The sequence below is a fragment of the Oncorhynchus masou genome, chromosome 29 (assembly GCF_036934945.1).
Source record: "Oncorhynchus masou masou isolate Uvic2021 chromosome 29, UVic_Omas_1.1, whole genome shotgun sequence".
Classification (NCBI taxonomy): domain Eukaryota; kingdom Metazoa; phylum Chordata; class Actinopteri; order Salmoniformes; family Salmonidae; genus Oncorhynchus; species Oncorhynchus masou.
The window spans coordinates 68,753,331-68,774,059 of NC_088240.1; the positions used below are offsets into that span (position 1 = coordinate 68,753,331).

At 45.4% G+C, this 20,729-nt stretch overlaps 1 protein-coding gene across 4 annotated transcripts in view; it reads left to right on the forward strand.

Moving 5' to 3' along the window:
* Window positions 1-20,729, forward strand: part of LOC135520386 (oxidation resistance protein 1-like) — a 204,260-nt gene that overhangs the window by 133,441 nt on the left and 50,090 nt on the right. For all 4 annotated transcript variants that reach the window (XM_064945905.1, XM_064945903.1, XM_064945906.1 and 1 more), the window contains one exon: window positions 16,391-16,476. In XM_064945905.1, coding sequence (XP_064801977.1) covers window positions 16,391-16,476 — 86 coding nt within the window. The remainder of the gene's footprint in view (window positions 1-16,390; window positions 16,477-20,729) is intronic.

A 20,729-nucleotide genomic window follows, 5' to 3' on the forward strand; every position in this document is an offset into this window, starting at 1 on the left:
CTTGGAGTATAGGTCTCATTAGGGATTTATTTGGATGGAGGAAAATAACTTTGTTAAAAATAGCAACTCACATTGAACCGCATTTAGGGCAAAAATATTTCCATATTCAATTTCCATATTTATTTTGAGCCTCGCTGGTTAGGCATGTACAGATAGCTAATCCGATTGAAGATTTGTAATGCGTCACTGGTTTGGCCCCAGTGTGTCCTCACAATAACCCAACAAGCAGTGATTAATTCAATGATCATTAATGAAATAAACGTACTGATGCTTTATAAGTGTGATTGAATGTCGTCGGGAGCAATGATGTTTTGATGTAAACGGGCGTAACAACCTTTGACCTTTCATTGTAAACAACAACTGTGTCATAATGTCATCATGTGCAGCAGTGCTTTAGGCTACAGCACAGTGTTTGTATTGGCTACTTACTGATATTGACTAGCTACAATTCAACATGTTTAGTATGCCCAAATGGAACTAACATACATTCCTTTGAGATTCACTGCCAGTCCATTTAAAGCAATGTGATGCTGTATGATGTACTGTACATCAAATAGCATCAAAGGGAAGGTTGGGTCACTAGAAGAACATAAACAGGGGAACAAATTCATCCAGTAATATTATATTAAGATATTATTGTTGGACACTTCTGTCCATTAGATCTCTCTGTTACCTAGATACCAACAGTAGACACCTTCACAACAATTAAAAGCAACATTTGCCGCGATGCATCTATCTGACCAGGCATGTTGAAAGGGATCCCATTGATTTCTGACCAGGATTCAGTGGCAGCATTATTTGTTTCTAGTATATATTGTTTTGAGTTAATGCCTAACTGACAGGCCAGCAACTGCAGCCTGGTTAGGAGGTCAATGTCTAAACGACCCGCCTCTTAATATCTGCCGGGACTGTTTGATTAAGCAACACTCACATCCAACATCTTCTCAATGTCTTCTCAACCATAATTGAAAGACGTGATCACTGTTTACCCAGACTACCCATGAGCCTGAGCAACAACCCAATGCATTTCAATATGTTGTGCCAAAGTGTGCTTTAGTGAGTTACATTTATTTTTCAAATCACCTTTATTTAACCAGTTAGGCCAGATGAGAACAACTTCTCATTTTCAACTGCGACCTGGCCAAGATAAAGCAAAGCAAATGGAATAAACAAGCGTACAGTCAATAACACAATAGAAAAAAAGAAAGTCTATTTACAGTGTGTGCAAATGGCGTGAGGAGGTAAGACAATAAGTAGATCATAGTAGCGAAGTAATTACAATTTAGCAAATTAACACTGGAGTGATAAATGTGCAGATGATGATGTGCAAGTAGAAATACTGGTGTGCAAAAGAGCAGAAAAGTAAATAAAAACAATATGGGGATGAGGTAAGTCGATTTGATGGGCTATGTACAGCTGCAGTGATCAGTTAGCTGATGTTTAAAGTTAATGAGGGAAATATAAGTCTCCAGCTTCAGCGATTTTTGCAAGTCGTTCCAATCATTGGCAGCAGATAACTGGAAGCAAAGGCGGCCAAAGAGGTGTTGGCTTTGGAGATGACCAGTGAGATGTACCTGCTGGAGCGCATGCTACGGGTGGGTGTTGTTATCGTGACCAGTGAGCTGAGATAAGGCGGCGCTTTACCTAGCATAGACTTATAGATGACCTGGAGCAGTCATTACAACGCAAACTTTTTTCCAAATTAACTTCATAATATCGACAGAAACATGGCAAACGTTGTTTAGAATCAATCCTCAAGGTGTTTTTCACATATCTATTCGATGATAAATCACTCGTTGCAGTTTGGTTTCTCCTCTCTTCAAAATGGAAAAATGCACGCACCTGGAGATTACGCAATAGTTTCGACGGAGGACACCAAGTGGACACCTGGTAAATGTAGTCTCTTATGGTCAATTTTCCACTGATATGCCTACAAATACGTCACAATGCTGCAAACACCTTGGGGAAATGACAGAAAGTGCAGGCGCATTCCTTGAGCATTCACAGCCATATAAGGAGACATTGGAACACAGCGCCTCCAAAATCTGGCTGACTTCCTGTATGAAATTTCATCTTGGTTTCGCCTGTAGCATTAGTTCTGGGGCACTCACAGACAATATCTTTGCAGTTGCAGGAAACGTCAGAGTGTTTCCTTTCCAAAGATGTCAATTATATGCATAGTCGAGCATCTTTTCGTGTTTAAAACGGGAATGTTTTTCATCCAAAAATGAAATACTGCCCCCAGAGTTTCAAGAGGTTAAAAGCAGTTGGAGGCCATGGTATGAGTGTTGTATGGCATTGAAGCTCATGTGGAGTTTTTTTATCACAGTGTCCAAAGAAGGGCCAGATGTATACAGAATGGTGTCGTCTGCCTAGAGGTGGATCAGGGAATCACTCGCAGCAAGAGCGACATTGTTGATATATACAGAGAAAAGAGTTGGCCCAAGAATTGAACCCTGTGGTACCCCCATAGAGACTGCCAGAGGTCCGGACCAACAGGCCCTCCAATTTGACACACTGAACTTGACACACTGAAAAGTAGTTGGTGAACCAGACGAGGCAGTAATTTGAGAAACCAAGGCTGTTGAGTCTGCAGATAAGAATACAGTGATTGACAGAGTCAAAAGCCTTGGCCAGGTCGATGAAGACGGCTGCACAGTACTGTCTTTTATTGATGGCGGTTATGATATCGTTTAGTACCTTGAGCATGGCTGAGGTGCACCCGTGACCAGCTCGGTAACCGGATTGCACAGTGGAGAAGGTACGGTGGGATTCTAAATGGTCAGTGATCTGTTTATTAACTTGGCTTTCGAAGACTTTAGAAAGGCAGGGCAGGATGGATCAAGGCCTATAACAGTTTGGGTCTAGAGTGTCACCCCCTTTGAAGAGGGGGATGACCGCGGCAGCTTTCCAATCTTTAGGGATCTCGGACGATACGAGAGGTTGAACAGACTGGTTATAGGGGTTGCAACAATGGCCGCGGATAATTTTAAAAAGAGAGGGTCCAGGTTGTCAAGCCCAGCTGATTTGTACGGGTCCAGGTTTTGCAGCTCTTTCAGAACATCTGCTATCTGAATTTGGGTGAAGGAGAAGCTGGGGAGGCTTAGGCAAGTAGCTGCGGGGGGTGAGGAGCTGTTGGCCAAGGTTGTGGTAGCCAGGAGGAAAGTATGGCCAGCTGTAGAGAAATGCTTATTGAAATTCTGGATTATCGTGGATTTATTGATGGTGACAGTGTTACCTAGCCTCAGTGCAGTGGGGAGGAGGTGCTCTTATTCTCCATGGATTTTACAGTGATACGATAAAGATTTAGCATTAAAGCCGTCAGAGATTTCAGATGGAATATTCTGGGTGGTGTTTGCTGCTCGGGAAATGTTCATCAAGTTGTCAACTCTCATTCCTGTGTGATAGTTAGTCACACAGATACTTTTAAAGTCTGGCTCATTCCCCCCCTGTGATCCTTGTGGACCACTGTGGTTAGACAGGGAGCTTAGCTGACTGTGGTTGGAGGGTTGATGATGTCGTACAGTTGGTAGATTTCCACTAGGATGGTGGTGAGTCCAGTGGAGATAGCAGACTAGAGAGATGTGGTAGATTTGTGATACTTACTTTCTTCTGACCAAGGACTGGCTGGCTGCTGAGTGACACTCGTGCGGATCAGTAAAGAGAGATACTGAGGATCAGTAAAGAGAGATACTGCAGAGTTTGTGGTTCTCCTTTTAGCTGAGCTCATCACTTCTCCTCACCTCAGGGTATTGATTCAGGCTGAAACTTGAGAGGTTTCTTGGTGTTGGAGTTGCAGCAGTCAGAGATGCATTGAGCCAGAGGATCGGCATGTGAGCTCCTTCTCCTACTGCATTGATCCACAGGCAGAAAGGGTTACGTTCCAGTGTCCGCATGCATTCTACAGTAGCCTACTTATGTAGAATGCATGTCAAATACATTGCTTCATTCTGAGTAGTATGCTAGTTTGGTTATTGGTGAGAATATAGCTTTGGTCTGGGGAGTCTAGGGTAGGCTACTGGGGTCGTTTGGTCCTTGACAACAGACCAGGGGCCTTTTCAGTGACTATACATACAGTATTACTGTGGAATGTTCATATGCACAAGCCTTAGGTAACAAGAACATTGTTATTACATAGTTGTTCAGGGTTTTGTGTAAATTTCTTCCCCACATTTCTATTTTTCTAAAGATTTAATAAAATGATACATTTAGATTTCATATATATGTTAAAATTGTAGAAATATCCTTTTAATTATTTCATTTAAAAAACAAAAAATATATACAGAGTCGGAAGTTTACATACACCTTAGCCAAATACATTTAACCTCAGTTTTTCACAATTCCTGACATATAATCCTAGTAAAAATTCCCTGTTTTAGGTCAGTTAGTATCACCACTTTATTTTAAGAATGTGAAATGTCAGAATAATGGTAGAGAGAATGATTTATTTCAGCTTTTATTTCTTTCATCACATTCACAGTGAGCCAGAAGTTTACATACACTCAATTAGTATTTGGTAGCATTGCCTTTAAATTGTTTAACTTGGGTCAAACAATTTGGGTAGCCTGCCACAAGCTTCCCACAATGTTGGGTGAATTTTGGCCCATTCCTCCAGACAGAGCTGGTGTAACTGAGTCAGGTTTCTAGGCCTCCTTGCTTGCACATGCTTTTTCAGTTCTGCCCTCAAATTTTCTATGCTATTGAGGTCAGGGCTTTGTGATGGCCACTCCAATACCTTGACTTTGTTATCCTTAAGCCATTTTGCCACAGTTTGGAAGTATGCTTGGGGTCATTGTCCATATGGAAGACCCATTTGCAACCAAGCTTTAACTTCCTGACTGATGTCTTGAGATGTTGCTTCAATATATCCACATAATTTTCCTGCCTCATGATGTCATCTATTTTGTGAAGTGCACCAGTCCCTCCTGCAGCAAAGCACCCCCACAACATGATGCTGCCACCCCTGTGCTTCACAGTTGGGATGGTGTTCTTTGGCTTCCAAGCCTCCCCCTTTTTCCTCCAAACATAACGATGGTTATTATGGCCAAACAGTTATATTTGTATTTCATCAGACCAGAGGACATTTCTCCAAAAAGTAAGATCTTTGTCCCCATGTTGCAAACCATAGTCTGGCTTTTTTATGGTGGTTTTGGAGCAGTGGCTTCTTCCTTGCTGAGCGGCCTTTCAAGTTATGCCGATATAGGACTCGTATTACTGTGGATATAGATACTTTTGTACCCGTTTCCTCCAGCATCTTCACAAGGTCCTTTGCTGTTGTTCTGGGATTGATTTGCACGTTTTGCACCAAAGTACGTTCATCTCTTGGGGACAGGTCGTGTCTCTTTCCTGAGTGGTAAGACGGATACGTGGTCCCGTGGTGTTTATGCTTGCGTACTATTGTTTGTACAGATGAAGGTGGTACCTCCAGGCATTTGGAAATTGCTCCCAAGGATGAAACAGACTTGTGGAGGTCTATAATTTTTTAATTTATTTTGGAGGTCTTGGCTGATTTCTTTTGATTTTCCCATGATGTCAAGCAAAGAGGCACTGAGTTTGAAGGTAGGCCTTGAAATACATCCACAGGTACACCTCCAATTGACTCAAATGATTTCAATTAGCCTATCAGAAGCTTCTAAAGCCATGACACCATTTTCTGGAATTTTACAAGCTGTTTTAAGGCACAGTTAACTTAGTGTATGTAAACTTCTGACCCACTGGAATTGTGATAAAGTTGGAAAAATTATTTGTGTCATGCACAAAGTAGATGTCCTAACCGACTTGCCAAAACAATAGTTTGTTAACAAGAAATGTGTGGAGTGGTTGAGAAACGAGTTTTAATGACTCCACCTAAGTGTATGTAAACTTCCGACTTCAACTGTATATATAGTCTAGCTACTGTATTCAGGAGACAGAAAAACATACCGTTTATGTTAAACCAATAAATAAATAATAACTTTACCAACTGAACATTGCACACAAGGCAATAGCCCAGGAGCTGATGGAGAGATCATGGTGTGATTAGTCACCCTGGAGTGCGTGCTAATGAGGCAGTCTGGATGGGGTGACACTCACTGAGCCTGTGACAGCATCAGGGTTTGATTTATTGACCTGGAGCCAGTGTTAATGACGGGGCAGAGGCAGGACGAAGGGAAGGAGAGGGTGTTCTGCTTAAAACACATGACTGCTCTGCTCCCCCTCTCCTCCCTGTCCTGGCACAACACTAAGTGCTGCTCCAGCAACGTTTGTTGTACTGGGTGGTGGTGCTGTATGCATGGGACTGACGAGAGAGAGAGACAGAGACAGACAGACTGTCGCTATGTGCTTCCTGTGTGTAGTTTGACAGCTCACCAAGCCAATGCATATTCATTACAATGGCTGCCGTGCTGTTATTGCCACATTAGAGTCAGGGAAGTCAAGGCCGTTTCTCACCTTATATATACTATATATGGAATAAGTAAAATGTTTGCCTCCTTGTTGTTTGTTGTTTTTATGGGCCTGTCATACAGAACCTGTCTGAGAAGAAGGTTGTTCTTGTGAAGTACTATGTATCAACATGTTGTGACTGGTGTAATTACAGCGTTACTACACATGTATAAGAGCTGAAGAGAACTTAGTGTTACCAGTCTGCCCTCCACCCCTCAACACCCTGTCCTGAGCAGCTACATGACTTATCTAGCTAAATAACATGAATGACAGTATACTGTAAGTAGGACCCCTCCTTCCCTCCCCCTCCCCTCTCCACCCCTCCCCTCTCCACTTCCTCACCTCTCCACCCCTCACCTCTCCTCTCCACCCCCTCTCCTCTCCACCTCCTCACCTCTACTCTCTACTCCTCACCCCTGCTTTCCACCCCCTCACCTCTCAACTCTCCTCTCCACCCCCTCAACTCAACTCTCCTCTCCACCCCCCCCCACCCCCCCCCTCAACCCATTGGCCAGACAGACCAGCTACATTATAAAGTAGTGTAGAGCAGAGTACCTTCTCATTTCTCCAGACAGAGCTCTTGCCTTCTCTGCTGTTAACAGGAGTGAGGGGCTGCTATAAATAACTTTACATCCACCTCTAAACCAGGGTGCTGAGAGGAAATTACTTGGCTGTGTATTAGTGTAGGCTAGCAGGGAGAATGAACGGGACATTACAAAACAATTCTCCCCCTGAGCTGTTCCCCTACAAAGCATTTGTTAATGCACAGGAGGAGGGGGGGTGTATTTCTTTCTTTGGACTTCCCTTTGGTGTCAGTCCAGATACAGCCATTTGCACTGCAACACTGCCTCAATTCCAATCTATTGGCCTGCATTGCTATTCCTCTGTGTATGTGGTATGAACTTGCAGGGCTGTACAACACTAATCACAGAGTAGGAGAGAAGAGCTGTTCACATCTCCAGCTCCACTGCTTACCCTTCTTACTCTACTTACCCTGCCTACCCTGCTTACCCTGCCAACCCTGCCTACCCTGTTTACCCTGCCTACCCTGCCTACCCTGCTTACCCTGCCTACCCTGCTTACCCTGTTTATCCTGTTTACCCTGCCTACCCTGCTTACCCTGTTTACACTGCTTACCATGTTTACCCTGCCTACCCTGTTTACCCTGCCTACCCTGTTTACCCTGCTTACCCTGTTTACCCTGCCTAACCTGTTTACCCTGTTTACCTTGCTTACCCTGTTTACCTTGCTTACCCTGCTTACCCTGCCTACCCTGCTTACCCTGTTTACCTTGCTTACCCTGTTTACCCTGCTTACCCTGTTTATCCTGTTTACCCTGCCTACCCTGCTTACCCTGCCTACCCTGTTTACCCTGCTTACCTTGTTTACACTGCTTACCATGTTTACCCTGCCTACCCTGTTTACCCTGCCTACCCTGCTTACCCTGTTTACCCTGCCTACCCTGTTTACCCTGCTTACCTTGTTTACACTGCTTACCATGTTTACCCTGCCTTCCCTGTTTACCCTGCTTACCCTGCCTACCCTGTTTACCCTGCTTACCTTGTTTACACTGCCTACCCTGTTTACACTGCCTACCCTGTTTACCCTACCTACCCTGTTTACACTGCTTACCCTGTTTACCCCACCTACCCTGTTTACCCTACCTACCCTGTTTACCCTGCCTAACTTACTTGCCCTGCCTACCCTGTTTACACTGCTTACCCTGTTTACCCTACCTACCCTGTTTACCCTGCCTACCCTGTTTACACTGCCTACCCTGTTTACCCTGCTTACCCTGTTTACCTTGCTTACCCTGTTTACCCTGCCTACCCTGTTTACACTGCTTACATAGTTTACCCTACCTACCCTGTTTACACTGCTTACCCTGTTTACCCTGCCTACCCTGTTTACACTGCTTACCCTGTTTACCCTACCTACCCTGTTTACCCTGTCTACCCTGTTTACCCTGCCTACCCTGTTTACCCTGCCTACCCTGTTTATCCTGTTTACCCTGCTTACCCTGTTTACCCTGCCTACACTGCCTACCTTGTTTACCCTGTTTACCCTACCTACCCTGTTTACCCTGCCTACCCTGTTTACCCTGCCTATCCTGTTTATCCTGTTTACCCTGCTTACCCTGTTTACCCTGCCTACACTGCCTACCTTGTTTACCCTGTTTACCCTACCTACCCTGTTTACCCTGCCTACCCTGTTTACCATACCTACCCTGCCTACGCTGCTTACCCTGTTTACCATGCCTACCCTGCCTACACTGCTTACCCTGTTTACCCTGCCTATCCTGTTTACCCTGCTTACCCTGCCTACCCTGATTACCCTGCCTACCCTGTTTACCCTGCATACCCTGCTTACCCTGTTTACCCTGCCTACCCTGTTTACACTGCTTACCCTGCCTACCCTGCTTACCCTGCTTAACCTGCTTACCCTGTTTACCCTGCTTACCCTGCCTACCCAGTTTACCCTGCCTACTCTGCTTACCCTCTCTACCCTGCCTACCCTGTTTACCCTGCTAACCCTGCCCTGCTTACCCTGCCTACACTGCCTACCCTCTCCGCCCCACTCAACAAACACATTATTTTACTCGCAAGGTCATCTTGACCTTAACGCATTCTCACCAAGTTGAACTCATGTGGCCCCAAGCATGCCTGGCTGACTATCTCACAGGGAAGTAACTTCCCTGAGGTATCCTTCAGGCTAGTGATAGAAACCAGTCACAGTCACCATCATGCAGGCGTTCTCTGCTGCTGCAGTTCTCGTTGTGCCTATTGGACTACCTCTTGGCATGAGTTACATCTTTGTTTTCTAAATATACAGCCTTCCTTTCAGTCAGTCACAAGACCGGACTCGCACACTGTTTCGCACACTGTGTTGTGTTTTTATTTATAAGATAATGTTGTTGAACTAGATTGTAATTTTCCATGACGAATCATTGTGGGACTTGCTTTAACTCTTTAAAAATATTTAGTTGTGACTGATGTAAATACAATGTTACACAGGTATTTATTTATTTTATCTTTATTTAACTAGGCAAGTCAGCTAAGAACAAATTCTTATTTTCAATGACGGCCTATGAACAGTGGGTTAACTGCCTTGTTCAGGGGGCAAAACGACAGATTTTTACCTTGTCAGCTCGGGGATTCAATCTTGCAACCTTTCAGTTACTAGTCCAATGCCCCCCAGGTATAAGAACTGAAGAGAACTTAGTGTTACCAGTCTGCCCTCCACCCCTCAACACCCTGTCCTGAGCAGCTACATGACTTATCTAGCTTAATAACATGAATGACAGTATACTGTAAGTAGGACCCCTCCCTCCCCTCTCCACCCTCTCACCTCACCTCTTCTCTCCACCCCCCGACTCCACCACCTCACCTCTCCTCACCTCTCCTCTCTAACCCTCACCCCATCTCTCCACCCCCTCACCCCACCTCTCCATCTCTCCTCTCCATACCCTCATCTCTCCTCTCCACCCCCTCACCTCACCTCATCTCTCCTCTCCTCTCCACCCCTCACCCCACCTCTCCACCCCCTCACCTCCTCTCTACCCTTCACCCCACCTCTCCACCCTCTCACCCCACCCCACCTCTCCTCTCCACCCCCTCACCTCTCCTCTCCACCCCCTCACCTCTCCTCTCCACTCCCTCACCTCATCTCTCTACACCACCTCAAATCTCCTCTCCACCCCCCCTCCCTTCTCCACCCCCTCTCCTCTCCACCCCCTCATCTCATCTCATCTCTCCTCTTCCCCGCCTCCCCTCTCCTCACCTCTCCTTTCCACCCTCTCACTTCACCTCTCCACCCCCTCACCTCATCTCTCCTCTCCACCCCCTCTCCTCTCCTCTCCACCCCCTCACCTCATCTCTCCTCTCCACCCCCTCTCCTCTCCTCTCCACCCCCTCACCTCATCTCTCCTCTCCACCCCCTCTCCTCTCCTCTCCACCCCCTCTCCTCTCCTCTCCACCCCCTCACTTCACCTCTCCACCCCCTCACCTCACCTCATCTCTCCTCTCCTCTCCACCCCTCACCTCCTCTCTACCCTTCACCCCACCTCTCCACCCTCTCACCCCACCCCACCTCTCCTCTCCACCCCTCACCTCTCCTCTCCACCCCCTCACCTCTCCTCTCCACCCCCTCACCTCATCTCTCTACACCACCTCAACTCTCCTCTCCACCCCCCTCCCTTCTCCACCCCCTCTCCTCTCCACCCTCTCACTTCACCTCTCCACCCCCTCACCTCATCTCTCCTCTCCACCCCCTCTCCTCTCCTCTCCACCCCCTCACTTCACCTCTCCACCCCCTCTCCTCTCCTCTCCTCTCCTCTCCACCCCCTCACTTCACCTCTCCACCCCCTCTCCTCACCACCCCCTCACTTCACCTCTCCACCCCCTCACCTCATCTATCGTCTCCACCGCCTCTCCTCACCTCTCCTCTCCACCCCCTCTCATCACCTCTCCTCTCCTCCCCACCCCCTCACTTCACCTCTCCACCCTCCATTGTTTTCTAAATAAACAGCCTTCAGTCGTCACAAGACCAGACTCACACTGTTCAGCACCAATGTTGTGTTTTTATTTCAAATGCCAAAGATAATGTTGTTGAACTAGATTGTAATTTTCCATTAAGAAAGATTATGGGACTTAATAGTATTTTTGTAGTAGTGGGAGAGGTTTAAATTGTTTTTAACTTAAACAAAGCAGTTAAATATAGTCAAAGTAACATTTTGTAAAATATTGGGCCGGTTTCCTTTGATTGACGACACTATCAAACGTATTACTTTGGATACAACAGAAGAAGGGCTGATTACCAACAATGATGAGACAGCCTACAGGGGGAGGTGAGGGCCCTGGAGGAGAGGTGCCAGGAAAATAACTTCTCCCTCAATGTCAACAAAACTAAGGAGCTGATCGGGGACTTCAGGAGACAGCAGATGGAGCACGCCCACATCCACATAGACGGGATCACATTTGGAGAAGGTGAAAACCTCTGAAATGGACCATCCACACAGACAGTGTGGTGAAGAAGAAATGTGGCTTGGCCCCTAAAACCCTCACAAACTTTTACAGATGCACAATTGAGAGCATCCTTTTGGGCTGTATCAACGACTGGTATGGCAACTGCACCGCCCGCAATGGCGGTGCAGGGTAGCCTAGTGGCAGGGTAGCCTAATGGTTAGAGAGTTGGACTAGTAACTGGAAGGTTGCAAGTTCAAACCCCCGAGCTGACTAGGTACAAATCTGTCATTCTGCCCCTGAACAGGCAGTTAACCCACTGTTCCTAGGCCGTCATTGAAAATAAGAATTTGTTCTTAATTGACTTGCCTAGTTAAATAAAGGTAAAATAAAATAAATAAAAACCGCAGGGCTCTCTAGAGGGTGGTGCGGTCTGCCCAATGCATCACCGGGGACAAACTGCCTGCCCTCCAGGACACCTACAGCACCCAATGTCATAGGATGGCCGAAAAGATCATCAAGGACATCAACCACCTGAGCCACTGCCTGTTCACCCCGCTATCATCAAGAAAGAGTGGTCAGTACAGGCGCATCAAAGCTGGGACCGAGAGACTGAAAAACAGCTTCTATCTCAAGGCCATCAGTCTGTTAAATAGCCATCACTAGCCGGATACCACCTGGTTCCTCAACCCTGCCAATTAGAGGCTGCTGCCCCATGTACATAGACATGGAACCACTGGTCACTTTAATAATGGAACTAGTCACTTTGTGAATTGTTAGATACTACCACACTGTTGGAGCTAGGAACACAAGCATTTCACTACACCCGCAATAACATCTGCTAAATATGTGTATGTGACCAATAAAATGTGATTTGATTTGTGGGTCACACATTTCATCATAAATAACTCCACTCACACTACTACACTTGTATACACTCTCCTACTACAATACCTCAGTATATGAACTCTCCTACTACAATACCTCAGTATATGAACTCTCCTATTGCAATACCTCAGTATATGAACTCTCCTACTTCAATACCTCATTATATGAACTATCCTACTAGAATACCTCAGTATATCAACTCTACTACAATACCTCAGTATATGAACTCTCCTACTAGAATACCTCAGTATATGAACTCTACTAGAATACCTCAGTATATCAACTCTCCTACTAGAATACCTCAGTATATCAACTCCTACTAGAATACCTCAGTGTATCAACTCTCCTACTAGAACACCTCAGTATATCAACTCTCCTACTAGAATACCTCAGTGTATCAACTCTCCTACTAGAACACCTCAGTATATCAACTCTCCTACTAGAACACCTCAGTGTATCAACTCTCCTACTAGAATACCTCAGTATATCAACTCTCCTACTAGAATACCTCAGTATATCAACTCTCCTACTAGAATACCTCAGTATATGAACTCTCCTACTAGAATACCTCAGTATATCAACTCTCCTACTAGAATACCTCAGTATATCAACTCTCCTACTAGAATACCTCAGTATATGAACTCTACTAGAATACCTCAGTATATCAACTCTCCTACTAGAATACCTCAGTATATCAACTCTCCTACTAGAATACCTCAGTATATCAACTCTCCTACTAGAATACCTCAGTATATCAACTCTCCTACTAGAATACCTCAGTATATCAACTCTCCTACTAGAATACCTCAGTATATCAACTCTCCTACTAGAATACCTCAGTATATAAACTCTCCTACTAGAATACCTCAGTATATCAACTCTCCTACTAGAATACCTCAGTATATCAACTCCTACTAGAATACCTCAGTATATCAACTCTCCTACTAGAATACCTCAGTATATCAACTCTCCTACTAGAATACCTCAGTGTATCAACTCTCCTACTAGAATACCTCAGTATATGAACTCTCCTACTAGAATACCTCAGTATATGAACTCTACTAGAATACCTCAGTATATCAACTCCTACTAGAATACCTCAGTATATCAACTCTCCTACTAGAACACCTCAGTATATGAACTCTCCTACTAGAATACCTCAGTATATCAACTCTCCTACTAGAACACCTCAGTATATGGCAACTGTAATAAGTACAGAAGACAATGAGGCATTGTTGAAGTTTTAAATAAATGAAAAACTATTCCAGACCGGTGTGTACGTTTTAAAGTTTGGACGGCTGAAACGGTGTAAGAGGAGAACAAGATGAATAATAAGCCAGAAGTATGACAACGATTTAAAGTGGGATATTTGCTGTCGCAAGTCCCATTAATTAAATGAAGAGCAACAGTGTATCAGCTGTGGTGATAAGACTGTTGCTTTAGTTCTATTTCTTTTGGATAGAGAAAGATGCAAATTAAATGAGATAACATGACCTTGACCCACATCTGTGAAATCTGGCGTTACACAACCCACTGTTTTTGCTGAGATAATCATTTAATGAGACTTGCTGTGGCCCCAGGCACAGTTGCTCCCATTATTTGTGACTTTGATCTTGCTTAGTTGCCATCTTGCACCATATTCTAAAATACAACGCTTGTATTCCCAGTATGCACTGCACTATTAAAACAAATACACATTCAATGCTGTTGTTTAGTGTGCAACAACGTGTCACACAAACAGAACATTTGATTAACTGAGTAACTTCATTTGTGATGGCCGTGTTTAATCAATTGTTTCCTATAGATCAAATTTTTATAAATTCATTGTAAATGTCAATTTTTGTTACTTGATAACATTTGGATAACATTGTGTACAGGATGTTCTTCTTACCCTCGCAGAAAAGAGCCGAGTTTATCTGGCAGGCTGTTTATTAGAAGTGAACAGGTACTCTGTAAAGGGGTAAGAGGGGTTAACATGTGTTCCTGTGGTGTAGACTCACTGAGATCTGATGATCTTTGTTGTTTAACATTGTGGCTCTGCTCTGCTCCCAGTGTGAAGAAATAGCCATGTTTCTGATGGCACATCATTACACTCCATGTTGATGTTCAAATTAGACCGTTCTCTCCCTCACTATGCAACACCCTGCTGCTGTGAATGTAGCTCTGATTCTCTCCCTACCTCTCTCTCTCTCTACCTCTCTCTCTCTTTCTCTCTCTCACTAATGTATCTCTCTTCCTCCCCCCTCTCTCTCTCTCTCTCTCTGTATCTCTCTTTCTGCTCTCGCTGTAGCTCTCTCTCTGTGGCTCTCTCTCTGTAATTCTCTCTCTCTGTGGCTCTCTCTCTGTAGCTCTCTTTGTGGCTCTCTCTGTAGCTCTCTCTCTCTGTGGCTCTCTCTCTCTGTGGCTCTCTCTGTGACTCTCTCTCTGTAGCTCTCTCTGTGGCTCTCTCTGTAGCTCTCTCTCTGTGGCTTTCTCTCTCTGTGGCTCTCTCTCTGTAGCTCTCTCTCTGTAGCTCTCTCTCTGTAGCTCTCTCTCTAGCTCTCTCTGTGGCTCTCTCTCTCTGTGGCTCTCTCTGTGAAGCTCTCTCTCTGTAGCTCTCTCTCTGTAGCTCTCTCTGTGGCTCTCTCTCTGTGGCTCTCTGTAGCTCTCTCTCTGTGGCTCTCTCTCTGTGGCTCTCTTTGTAGCTCTATCTGTGGCTCTCTCTCTCTGTGGCTCTCTGTGGCTCTCTCTGTAGCTCTCTCTCTGTGGCTCTCTCTGTAGCTCTCTCTGTGGCTCTCTGTAGCTCTCTCTCTCAGTGGCTCTCTCTCTGTGGCTCTCTCTCTGTAGCTCTCTCTTCCTCCTCCCCCCTCCCCTCTCTCTCTCTCTCTCTCCTTGCTCTCTTTCTTTCTCATATTGGTTTTAGAATCAGGTGGTATTTATTCTAGGTCTTGACTTAGCCCTCATACCGCCACGTCAGTGTTTCGTTATCACATTAGTGTTATGTCTATGACCTGAAACAATATGTAACAGAGCTTCATGTCAGATACACTGCTGTTATACAACTGTAGTAGTGGGGTGTCAAATAAACCAAACCAGACAGCAGGGACACCATACTGTATGCTTCAATGCTGTCTGTTCGTCGTCTGATCGCCGAAGCTATCGCAGGCTTTATGGTGCGTTTGACAGACTACAAACATTAAACCTACTACATTGCCTATCATGGTGAATACAGAGTGGAATACCTCAGTATTGTACTTCTGTATTACAGTTGTCATATGCTGAGATATTCTCCCTCTTCAGTGCAGTGAGTCCTGAGCCAAATAGAATGGCTGCATGGCGAATGACTCATGTTTTCAGCCGAGCTGCTCGGTGACACAGACAGACGAAGTAAAGGACGTGTCAGGCTTCTGATCTGATCTGCTGCGTAGGCTGCATACTGAACATAACGGGGGGAACCTAGCCGACTGAGAGAGGATGTGCTCTGTACTGTACCGTAAGTCTTCTACGCCCAGCGCTCGGCCCCTGCTCTCTTCCAGCCCCATCCCTGTGATCTCAGATCCAGCCCTATACCCTCTAGCCCCAGTCCTATACCCCATAGAATACCCGAGTCACTACCCTCTCCTGTCTCTTCCAGCTCCATCCCTTGTCCAAGTTCACAGATCCTGCCTCCTGCCTTCAGCCCCATCTCTCTCCTATCTCCCTCCCAATCCTCCCAGCTCCATCCCCTCCTCCTCTCCTCAGGTCCTCGTGGAGGTCAAGGTGCTGTGAGAGGAGAGGCAGCAGCAGAAGGCAAGGTGAACTGGAATCAACGCATGTCATTGTGCTGTGTGGTGGAGAGGGAGAGAGTATAGACAGAGAGAGAATGAGGATGGGAGAGAGAAACAGAGAGAGAGAGAGAGAGAGAGAACAAAAGAGAGCGAGAGAGGAGGAGAGCGAGCTAGAGCAGCGAGAGCTTGCTAAGAGAGGGAGAGAGAAAGAGGCTCCACTCCGCTCACATCGCAGGCTGACTGGCTCGCAAGCTCACTGTTGACGAATGAGCTGTCTACCCGTGTGGCTGGGAAACGGCGGCTTGTGACAAGGCAAGCTGGGGAGAGAGAGGAACATGAACGTAATGCGTACCTTGCCTCGCTTGCTTTCAGATACCGGCCAGAAGAAGAGTCAAGAGAAGAAGGATGGCAGCAGACGCATGTCGTTCCAGAGACCCAAAGGAACTATTGAGTATGCTGTAAGTAAACAGGGTTTCAGACTGTGTCCTCTCTGTCTGGGTGTTTTAATGCTTTTTACTGCTCCTGCTGCTGCTGCTGTGCTGCTCTGTGTGTCTACTGGCTGTTGCCCTCGAGTAATAGCTGCTGTTGTGGTGTTGTGTTATGAAAAGGAACCTGGCCATGCTGGCTCAAATCGTTAGATGAGTGTGTGTGTGTGTGTGTGTGTGTGTGTGTGTGTGTGTGTGTGTGTGTGTGTGTGTGTGTGTGTGTGTGTGTGTGTGTGTGCGTGTGTGCGTGTGTGCGTGTGCGTGTGTGTGGAGGGAGAGAACGAAGCGTTTAGTATTTTACAGTTGCACGTGTGCAACGTTCAGTGTCTGTTTACATAAAGGGGGACTTTATATAACCAGCCAGCACTATTGCCTCTCTACCGTATGATGGAAATGTATTCTAATAGATTAGACTTGTAGCAATCCTGTTCCATTCTGCATTCTGATGTATAGGAGGAGAGAGGACTGTAGCTGTGTACGTATGTACGAACCGAGAGAGAGAGAGAGAGACACAGTCAGAATGTGTAGTCTATATGTTATCGTTCATTCTGTGTGGTGCTTAGCAGTGAGCATTCTACCACTGTTTACGAATGACCTTCCACCTGGTTGTCATTGCTATTCATTTGCCATCTCTGTTTGGTGTGAGAGTGAGACAGAGCGGATTATCTGAAAATGGAGTCTGTCTCTGCTGCTGCTCTGGCTGGTAGTGTTCTTGAAATGACCCTCAAATCCAGCTTCAGTCAGACAGGTTTCTCTCTTTCTTCTCTTCTCTCCCTGGTAACACTGCATGGGGAACGGAATGCTGTGGAGCTCGATCAGCCTGGCCACAGAGAAGAGGAGAGCAGAGGAGTGGAGAGGGAGGGAGGGAGGGAGGGAGGGAGGGAGGGAGGGAGGGAGGGAGGGGGAGGGAGGGAGGGAGGGAGGGAGGGAGGGAGGGAGGGAGGGAGGGAGGGAGGGAGGGAGGGAGGGAGAGAAACTGATGGACCTTGTTTAATGACATGGTTCAGCATCTGGAGACGTTTTTCTCCCCAATATATTTCCTCTCTCTAGTAATTGTCCTGCTACTTTGATTCAGCAGTGATTGTGTGCGTGATCCCAATGCTTTCTGTTATCTCTGGTGTTGCTGTTGCACTTGGAACGTTTTATACAGGTGTCATTCAGAACAGCCCCACCTCTCATTCGCTCTGTGCCAAAGGGTGATGAACAAGGGTGATGGGCAACAGGGTGATGGACAAGCCAGTTCTTTTATGCTGGGGTGTGAAATAGAGGTCGACCGATTAATCGGAATGGCCGATTAATTAGGGCCGATTTCGAGTTTTCATAACAATCAGAAATCGGTATTTTGGGACACCGATTTGGCCTATTTAAAAAAAAATGAACACCTTTATTTAAACTTTATTTAACTAGGCAAGTCAGTTAAGAACACATTCTTATTTTCAATGATGGCCTAGGAACGGTGGGTTAACTGCCTCGTTCAGGGGCAGAACGACAGATTTTTACCTCGTCAGCTTGGGGGATTCAATCTTGCAACCTTACAGTTAACTAGTCCAATGCTCTAACCACTTGATTACATTGCACTCCACGAGGAGCCTGCCTGTTACGCGAATGCAGTAAGCCAATGGAAGTTGCTAGCTAGCATTAAACTTATCTTATAAAAAACAATCAATCAATCATAATCACTAGTTAACTACACATGGTTGAAGATATTTCTAGTTTATCTAGCGTGTCCTGCGTTGCATATAATCGATGCGGTGTGTATTCGTGAAAAAGGACTGTCGTTGCTCCAATGTGTACCTAAACATAAACATCAATGCCTTTCTTAAAATCAATACACAGAAGTACATATTTTTAAAACTGCATATTTAGCTAAAAGAAATCAAGGTTAGCAGGCAATATTAACCAGGTGAAATTGTGTCACTTCTCTTGCGTTCATTGCACGCTGAGTCAGTGTATATACAACAGTTTGGGCCGCCTAATTTGCCAGAATTTTACGTAATTATGATATAACATTGAAGGTTGTGCAATGTAACAGGAATATTTAGACTTTGGGATGCCACCCGTTAGATCAAATACGGAACGGTTCCGTATTTCACTGAAAGAATAAACGTCTTGTTTTCGAGATGATAGTTTCCGGATTTGACCATATTAATGACCTAAGGCTCGTATTTCTCTGTGTTATTATGTTATAACTAAGTCTATGATTTGATAGAGCAGTCTGACTGAGCGGTGGTAGACAGCAGCAGGCTCGTAAGCATTGATTCAAACAGCACTTTCGTGCGTTTTGCCAGCAGCTCTGCTGTTTATGACTTTAAGCCTATCAACTCCCGAGATTAGGCTGGTGTAACCGATGTGAAATGGCTAGCTAGTTAGCGGGGTGCGCGCTAATAGCGTTTCAAACGTCACTCGCTCTGAGACTTGGAGTGGTTGTTCCCCTTGCTCTGCATGGGTAACGCTGCTTCGAGGGTGATTGTTGTCGATGTGTTCCTGGTTCGAGCTCAGGTAGGAGTGAGGAGAGGGACGGAAGCTATACTGTTACACTGGCAATACTAAAGTGCCTATAAGAACATCCAATAGTCAAAGGTATATGAAATACAAATGGTATAGAGAGAAATAGTCCTATAATTCCAATAATAAGGAACCACCAGCTTTCATATGTTCTCATGTTCTGAGCAAGGAACTTAAACGTTAGCTTTCTTACATGGCACATGTTGCACTTTTACTTTCTTCTCCAACACTTTGTTTTTGCATTATTTAAACCAAATTGAACATGTTTCATAATTTATTTGAGGCTAAATTGATTTTATTAATGTATTATATTAAGTTAAAATAAGTGTTCATTCAGTATTGTTGTAATTGTCATTATTACAAATAAATTTAAAAATCGGACCATTAATCGGTAATCAGCTTTTTTTGGTCCTCCAATAATTGGTATCGATATCGGCGTTGAAAAATCATAATCGGTCGACCTCTAGTGTGAAAATATGCTCATCATATCTCACTCACATAGCAGCACGGCACCACCATCTCCCCAGCCTGCTGGCCACTACACCCCCCTTCTCTCTCTCTCTCTCTCTCTCTCTCTCTCTCTCTCTCTCTCTCTCTCTCTCTCTCTCTCTCTCTCTCTCCCTCTCTCTCTCTCTGTCTCTTTCTCTCTATCTCTCTGTTTCTCTCTCCATCCTCATTCTCTCTCTCTCTCTCTGTCTCTCTCTCTATCACTCTGTTTCTCTCTCCATCCTCGTTCTCTCTCTCTCTCTCTCTCTCTCTGTCTGTCTCTCTCACTCTCTCTCTGTCTCTCTCACTCTCTCTCTCTCTCTCTCTCTCTGTTTCTCTCTCCATCCTCGTTCTCTCTCTCTGTCTATACTCTCTCTCTGTCTGTCTCTCTGTCTTTGTCTCTCTGTCTCTCTCTCTCTGTCTCTCTCTCTCTCTCTCTCTCTCTCTCTCTCTCTCTGTTTCTCTCTCCATCCTCGTTCTCTCTCTCTCTGTCTCTCTCTCTATCTCTCTGTTTCTCTCTCAATCCTCGTTCTCTCTCTGTCTATACTCTTTCTCTCTCTCTCTCTCTGTCACTCTCTCTCTATCTCTCTGTTTCTCTCTCCATCCTCGTTCTCTCTCTGTCTATACTCTTTCTCTCTCTATCTCCCATGGTAAGGATTCCAGAAAATATTGTGATGATGGAGGGAACCATGCCAACGGTTGCGTGAACTTTCCAGTCATGACATGCTGCAACACCGCCCTTAGAGTGTTTAAGGTTGTGTGGCATGGCTGCCTCCATTCTCTACACACACACACACACACACACACACACACACACACACACACACACACACACACACACACACACACACACACACACACACACACACACACACACACACACACACACACACACACACACACACACATACACACACACACACACACACACAGACACACACACACACACACACACACACACACACGTGCGCCGTGCACAGAGACACACGCGTGCGTGCACAGAGACATACACGCACACAGCACCCATCCTACGAGATGCATGGAGACTTTCCCAGTGGTTGAGAAGCGGCTTTATCTTAAACTGTTCTTCCACGCTGTGCTGTGCTGCACTGGGCCTGGGGACGGACAGCTACTGTTTCCATCTGTTCTCACCAGATAGACACGTTTATAATCCTCTGCCAGGTGCCTACAGAAAAGAAAAGGAAGGCTTTGTCACTTTATCAAATATTGTGATC